Source organism: Rutilus rutilus (assembly GCF_951802725.1).
Source record: "Rutilus rutilus genome assembly, chromosome: 1".
NCBI classification, from domain to species: domain Eukaryota; kingdom Metazoa; phylum Chordata; class Actinopteri; order Cypriniformes; family Leuciscidae; genus Rutilus; species Rutilus rutilus.
Window position 1 is genome coordinate 51,047,843 of NC_140209.1, and position 8,225 is coordinate 51,056,067.

Here is an 8,225-nt window from a genome sequence, read left to right on the forward strand (position 1 = left end):
TTATTAGCTTGAAAGGGGATACAATAGGGGTGGGACTAAATCAGACCATGCTCGTTTCAAAGTTTTCAATCTGTTTAGCAAGGGGACAGGACAGCTTAAAAAAAAAGTCTAAGAATTGTGATGATTATATGGTTATATGCTCTGAATATCTTTGACTATAAAAGCGGCAGAAGATGAAACGGCAGTACGCAAAGATTATTGTTTAGATTTTAGATTGCAGTAATGCCACATCACTTGTCATACATAATTATTGTGTCCAGATAACAGAAGATTTATCCCACAAGCCTCTGAATTTGTACATAGAGGTTTCTATCTTTCTAATCCTCCCTGTAAACCATTTAAAAGACAAACCATGTAGCAAACACACCGTTGCCTAGTGCACCGTACGATTCTGGCCCTGGGCTTTAGTTGTAATGTGATTTACATACACAAGGTCAATGTAAGGGCATGCGTCTCTTAATAAATGCCAAAGTTATGAAGTGTTGACAACCAATATCAGGGGGATAAGTTTTTCATGGCCGGCTTTATTAGTGGGAACGATGCATTCAATTTCCGTGTGGAGTAATTATGTTTTATTTCATTCTCACCCCAGCGGAGAGCAGCGGTGGTGAGAAAAGCCCTCCGGGTTCTGCAGCTTCCAAGAGAGCACGCACCGCTTACACCAGCGCTCAGTTGGTGGAGCTCGAGAAGGAGTTTCACTTCAACCGATACCTGTGCCGGCCGAGGCGCGTGGAGATGGCCAATCTGCTCAACCTCAGCGAGCGGCAGATCAAGATTTGGTTCCAGAACAGGCGGATGAAGTACAAGAAAGATCAAAAGTTGAAAGGCATCGGCTCGTCCTCAGGGGGGCCATCCCCCACAGGAAGCCCACCTCTTCCAATGCAGTCCTCGGCTGGTTTCATGAACTCTATGCACTCAATGGGCAGTTATGACGCTCCCTCCCCACCATCTTTTAACAAGCCCCATCAAAATGCATATGCCATGTCAACAGCCTATCAGAACCCAATGAAAGGTTGCCCACCCCAACAGAAGTATGGAAACACTGCACCGGATTATGACCCACATGGGCTACAGGGTAACAGTGGCACCTACGGGACACCAAACATGCAGGGTAGCCCCGTGTATGTGGGAGGTAGCTATGTTGATGCCATGCCTGCCACTGGGCCTTCTATGTATGGCCTCAATCACCTACCACACCACCAGTCGGCAAGCATGGACTACAACGGTGCCACACAGATGTCGGCGAACCAGCACCATGGACCGTGTGACCCACATCCGACATACACGGATCTGTCTGCGCACCATCCTTCTCAGGGTAGAATCCAAGAAGCACCCAAGTTGACTCATCTGTAGCAGGTTTGGACAAATAATAATAAAAAAAAAATGAAAGGAAGACAAAACGAAACAGACTAACCCATGGGGCGATGCAATGGGGTTGAAAAAGATGATCCAGTGGTTTCTTGCCATGACTAGAACACCGGTTTATGTCAATGTTGTCCTTCCATTCATACGTGAACATACCTGAATTTAGTATCCATAGGTCTAAATACCCCTTTAAAATGATACACTGAAAAGTGTAAAAGTGAAAAGTGGCTAGTTTATGCCAAGGAATAGACTGTCTAGCTGTATGACCTCATTACATTATCTTAAATGTTTGTGTACTTCTTCAGCATTGTCACTGCATTCCTCACACTTTGGAGAGTGGTACGGTATACCCTACATTTAAACTTACTGGTGCAAGAAAACCACTGGATTGTTTTCGTCCACTACCCTTATTTCACATACCTCTTTTTTTAAAACGTCACACAAATGTCAATTTTTTTATTAACTTGTTCCCAAAACTGCAGCAGAGTGGCACCTTGTCTTTAGCAAGACGGTGATAAAGATATTCATCTCTTTTAAGTCCGTTATACACTATGCTACCTATCACTATTAATGAGAAGTAAATATAATTTTGTTATGGCTTTGACACAGGGTAAAAAAGAAGAGTTGAGAATACTAGTAAATTTAAACTCATTCCCTCAACTCGCTGTCCCCTCCCTCTCCCTCTCCCCCTCCCCCTCTCCCCCATACTCCCTTCCCCAGTTCTCTATCTTTCCCCATCTTTGGGTTCGCCTACATTAGTCCAAACTAATATAAAAGGCCCACATTTTCTCATATCTTGACTTAACGTGGAAACAGGGTATATTTGAACAAAAATGCATGTCCGGGAAACCAAGCTACAGCGCAGACGTCTCTGTTTACGCCTAATGCGCTCTGGTCTGGGCATCATTGTTGCACTTAGAGTTTACATTTAATGGGTGAGGAAGAAAAGTAAATCTTATTTTGAATCGGAAGACCTTCAATCAGCGTCTTTCGCTAAGTGTGTTCAAGTGAACATTCATAAATATATATTTATTTGTTATAGCCAGTTTAAATACTTTCTTTTTTGTATTATTTATCCCCATGTATTTATATCGATAAAATGTACTTTTTTAGTATCTACCTGTTATAAAAAGACGCTGTGTTCTTGTCATTGTAAGAAATTAATTTTTAGTTCTTGTATTTTAGAGATATGTAGCTTTATGTTACCCTTGTATAAATAATGTCTTGACTTGTACAGGGGGCGCAAGAACGGAATCAAACCGTTCCCGCATAGTCGAGAATTAGACGAAATATAGCGAAACATTTTGAGAACTTCATTTGTCCTTTGTAACTACTTTTATTTCCTTGTTAAGAGTTGGTTGTTGAACAATTCTTTAATAAAATGTTATGTTATTCATTTCCACTCTATAAGTTCATGAGTTTACAAAACAGATATACAGGCAAAGGCAGAAAGGGGTGGGGGTGGGGGTTCCTCGAGGCCTGTGAAAGAGCCCTGGAGGCCGCGCCTGCAATGGTCACGTGAAAGGGGTCCAATGGAATCGCTGAACCCTTGTTTTACTGGTTATGGAATTAAAACAAATGATTACAAATAATCCCAAGTTTAAAGCAGGACAGGTAGGCTATTTCTGTTTGTTGGATCTCAACCGATTATTGTAGGTTGCGTTGCTTTATGAGCTCATTCATTTAACACAGATTTGATTTCAGCATACCCAGGCTTTAGATAAAACTAAACGAATTCATTTATTGTCTAAAAAAATAGAGCACAACAATTTGCAACCGTGTGAATACAAAACAAATATATTAGAATAACAGTGATAATAACATTAAACAATTTCCATGGCATGCGCAAAACGCAAATAGGTCTTCACATTTAGCGCTTTGTGATAATTCTCTCAACATGTGATTGTTGTATGGATTACACTTTTTGTACTGTTACAAATACATCAACGCGTTTATCAGAATAAAAAAGTGCACAAGAAGCAAGTTCTTGTATTTTTAACTACACACAAAATAGTCACATTTTGAGGTACAGTGTACAAACATAAGGCATCAAATATTAAAATACTGAAATTAGTTGTGCAATCCAGATAGATCTTAAGAAATGAATTAAAAACCGCTGTCCCTCGGATGATATAAATTCCTTTAAGCTTTTAACGCAAAATGTTGTAGAATTCGTCCCAGAACATCATTATTTTGCAGTGGAAAAAAATCCAGTTGAAAAAAGAAAAGAAAAATAAATTAACTTGATAATTGTTTATGTAAGTACTCTCCGAAATAGGAACATAAAACACAGACGACAAATAAAAAGAGAGATTATCAGTGCGTCCCAGTCCATCGCAGTCAGCTCCGTTCTGTAGTGAAGGAGGGCCTTTCAGACTGAAGCCTTTCCGAAGCGCCCACGGCCTACACAGCTTGCTTTGTATTTCCTTTAAAATTCCCAGACACCCACACAGGTTTATATCTGTTTCCACTGTTCTTTTAGACGAGAAAAACGACGAAAAGAAGCCCGGGTTGCAAATCCGAACTATTGCGAAGTCAATTTCAGATTACAGTTATAGCTGAAACACAATTTAGTTTCAATAATCCTATCAATGCGACGCGCCAATAGAATGTTTCCAATGCAGAAAAAAATAGATAATTCTGGGGAAAAATCCACAAATCTACGAGGGTATAATGGGGGTTTTCTTTGTTGTGATCTTGGAGGAAAAAGGCGAATTCTTGAGGGTGGCTGCTGTCAAGCGCTTTGCCGGCGAAAAGATTGATCACCCTCGCAGCCTCTCTACTCTTGCTCTAAAAATATCTACCCCCTTTTCCCATTCGTTTTAGACTTTGACGCAACCAATTTTGCTTAGTTTTTCATCAAGTAACATTATAGTGTTGCTTTCTTCGTCCAATCTGCAATATAACGTGTTCAATGCGTTCAAGTCAATATACGCAATTTCCATTTGTAAACGCGACCTCATGATGAACTTTTGGTTGTCACATCAACAAATGTTTCACATACAAACACATCTTATAAAACTCTTTTTCGTGCGGTATTATATGTCTTATCTACACTTTTTTTTTTTTTATTAAAAAGTAAAATAATAATAGCCAATAGAAATATATTATTAATTGACAATTCTCTAACCTGGATTTAGTGCAAACTTACGCGCTTTAAGGTCCCAGGTTTCAGCAGTTCTTCAGATTCTGCATAAAAAAGAAAATAAAATTAAAATAAAGGTAAACCTCAAAATAATTTATTTGTGTGGCAATGGTTGGGAATCTCCTATTCGGTAAATGTGCCAGACAATCTCAACATCACTCCTGTACATCCGTATTTATGTGTTTGATAAAATAAAAATTTCAAGAGCTACATCTCTTGTCTGTTACTCTTGTCAAAAGTTTTAAGATTAATGACCCTTGATAGTAAATACGCAAGAAGCCATATTGTGGATGTGCTTATCAGACAAGGCCTGTGAATTACATCACCGGTAGTTCTGCATTTGGATTGTTGTCGTCTAGCATAAGAGGCCCTCACTTTACCTCTCACGACAAAACAGGGCTGTCCGAGCACATGGCAAGTGGGCGCTTTTTTATTATTATTTCTTCCATGTTACTATAAGAACTGGATTATAATATCCTGTCGTATTTTTTTTTATCAATTCAGACAAATATTGCTTTCTTTTGCCACCAGGCCCCGAATTTCGATTGGCTGAGATGAGTCATGTGACCAGGAATTGGCTGCAATTTCGCCCATAGTCTTCAGTTTAGTAGACCCTGGTCCCCATACGCTAGTAATATCACCAATATACACAATTATTAAAGCCCGCAAATGCCGTCATAGCAGGAACGCAAAATAAATCCTAGCTTTTTGGATGTTATTTTTTGCGTATGTTGGTGTCGCTGGACGCCCTTTTTGCCCAGGCGAAGCGATGAATTTTGAATTTGAGAGGGAGATTGGGTTCATCAACAGCCAGCCTTCCCTTGCAGAGTGCCTGACGTCTTTCCCCGCTGTCCTGGAGTCATTTCAAACTTCATCAATCAAGGACTCGACAGCAATTCCACCTCCTTTCGAGCACACCATCCCTAGTCTGAGTCCCTGCACAGGCAACCAGGCGCGACCGAGGAGCCAAAAGCGAACAGCCTCCAATGGCCTCCAGCTCCGGACACAAACTGCACCGCCGACGCAGCACCAGCAAGGCCCGGCCCCGCTGTCGGGTGGTGCACCCCTGGCCCACGAGTTCCCATGGATGAAAGAGAAAAAATCCTCGAAGAAGTGCCCCAAGCCCGGAGCCACCGCTGCTGCAGCAGCCTCCCCTTCTCAGGCATCCTCCGGCTACACAACCGCGGGACTGGAGTCCCCGACAGGTACGTTTATCAAAGCAGTGACCGCGTTTGTTCTGCATTTCTTCATTTTGGACATTTTTTCCTGAATGATTCGTGACTTGAATAGATGTCAATGTAGCTGATTGCCTGCTATTATAAGCTAGAATTATTACAGTTACATTTCACATGCTTGTATATTTACGCAATTAAAAAAAAATAATAAAAAAAAAAGCCCTGTCGAAGTTGTTCTTTGTCCTATTTATATGTGATGTACAGCATAACCTGCTTTGGATGGGCTAGTATTTCACGTCTGACGAGCTCCCTGTATTTAGGAATAATTGTGTAATTTCATCTGATGTCTACATTTCAAGCACCATTAAGCATGGATGATTATTGTGCATATATATATAAATATATATTTAAATCCCGTTGCTATAATGTCTTAAAAAGATAAAAAGGCACCCCTCCCCCATTTCTTAGCATATAAGCTACAAAACTGTGCACATTCTGAAAGATTACTATCCTGCAGATAGTAGATCTTGATCTATAACAACGATTTAATCGCAATTGATGTCAGCTGCGACTCGATATTCATTCATAACCATGTTTCATGGCTTGGGGAGCCATTTTGGATATCAGTATATATTGTGAAAGCTGTGGAACACTACAAAATATGGGGCTTACTGAAATACCGCTTGTACACCACGCTGGTCTATTACCACAAGACATGCCTAACCATTGCAGTCATTGCTACATGACAAGCCCAAACCGCAGGGCTGTTCTACACTGGGATTTTACTGTCATCTGGACAATTTCTCACATAAAGTTAGATGACTTCGCCTTTTGTATGGGACTTATTTCTGTTTTGATTCTTGCAGAGGCTCAAGGTGGACTGGATAATGGCAGCGGTTCACGGAGGCTGAGGACCGCATACACCAACACGCAGCTACTTGAATTGGAGAAGGAGTTTCACTTTAACAAATACCTCTGTCGGCCCCGGCGCGTTGAAATAGCAGCACTTCTGGATCTAACCGAGCGCCAAGTCAAAGTGTGGTTTCAAAATCGACGCATGAAGCACAAACGGCAAACTACGCACCACCGGGACGGGCAAGAAGGCGAGCCCAGCGGTTTCGAGCTCCTGGAGGGAACCGACGCTGCTTCACCGTATTCGAGCCAATCTGTGGAAGTATCTGGTTCTGGCTCTGGTTCTGGTTCGGCCGCAGTCTCCGAGAGTGAGACGTGCCCGACCACTGCCTCCTACACGAACAGTGCGGACAAAAGCCAGCCCACGCCTGAAGATGGCCAGGCGAACCAGCCGGAGCCTGCATCTGTTCCTGACACAGCGGTTCACTCCCCCCCGTATCCAACGCCTACTGCAGATAACCCCACTACAATGACTGAGGGCCGGGCAGCTGGGCCGGAGCATTCGTTCACAGAGCCGCAGGATGCCACCTCTCTACCCGATTTGAATTTCTTTTCGACGGACTCCTGCCTACAGATTTCGGACGCTTTATCGCCGAGTTTGCAGAGCTCACTGGACAGTCCAGTTGACTTTTCCGAGGAAGATTTTGACCTGTTTACGAGCACCCTTTGTACTATAGATTTGCAACATTTACAGTTCTGAAAAGAAAAGACATCAAAACGCATACAAGAACAATCGAACTACATCTTATTGCAGGGTCGTGAATGCTGCTCGACCGCAACATTCCTATAATATGACAGAAAAAGAGTGAAAAAACAAAACAAAAACAAAACATTTACCTTTTTTTTTTTTTTTTAAAGAAAGAAAAACAAAAAAGGCGTGAATCTAAGCCTACACGGAAATAAATTGTCCATTATTTTGAAAATACGATGATGTAATCTTTTTTGAATACACATCGGAATGGCCCCTGTTGAAGTTTCAGGTATTTTATTGCCTTTTGATTCTCGGATTTTAGTTTATCTCGACTAACAGATGAATGGTTGCGGAATATTTTCAGTGAAACTCAATCATTGGAATCTCAGGAATTGTGTCAGACATAAGGGTAGTTGAACTGCTTTTAGGAATTCTCCCAAGGCGGGCGTTGTCCCTATTGAATAATTTTAGAACTAGTTTATTTATTGAGATTCTTTAATAGTAAATTTAAAATTTATTTATTGTACGTTATTTTCATAGTTGAAATAATAAAAATACAATAAAAAAAAAAATGCTGGAGCGAGTGTGATTGATTCTCTTAGGTTTAACGAATTATTTATTTTTTTTCATTATAAAGAATGTTTATTTATTTGAATACAAATCAAGACATTAATTTTAAGTATTTGTTATTTCTCCTTGGTATTGATGTATTGTGATGAAACTACACAATTCAGTCCGTAGGTTAAATTACTGTTTTTTTTTTTTGAAGAACATTATTAACAGTATGCAATTATTATTATTATTAATTTGTAACCATCATTATATTGTGATGAGTGATATTGTGTTATTAGTATTATTACAAGAGAGAGGTTGGAACTGCATATGCTCGGGAAAAAGAAAAAAGAGAGAGAGAGAGAGAAAAAAAAAAGAATAGCCT

General features: G+C 40.5%; 2 protein-coding genes across 10 annotated transcripts in view; both read left to right on the forward strand.

The window, feature by feature from the left end:
• Positions 1–3,577, forward strand: part of hoxb3a (homeobox B3a) — a 51,891-nt gene extending 48,314 nt beyond the window's left edge. For all 9 annotated transcript variants that reach the window (XM_084414434.1, XM_084414436.1, XM_084414435.1 and 6 more), the window contains one exon: positions 593–3,577. In XM_084414434.1, the coding sequence (XP_084270560.1) occupies positions 593–1,353 (761 nt within the window). In that variant the 3' untranslated portion in view covers positions 1,354–3,577. The remainder of the gene's footprint in view (positions 1–592) is intronic.
• A 936-nt stretch (positions 3,578–4,513) lies between these two features.
• Positions 4,514–7,868, forward strand: hoxb2a (homeobox B2a). Its single transcript, XM_084414517.1, is given in 3 exon segments — positions 4,514–5,715; positions 6,552–7,169; positions 7,172–7,868. Coding segments are annotated over 3 exon segments (1,164 nt in total). The 5' UTR covers positions 4,514–5,222; the 3' UTR covers positions 7,225–7,868.
• Positions 7,869–8,225: the final 357 nt, after the last annotated feature.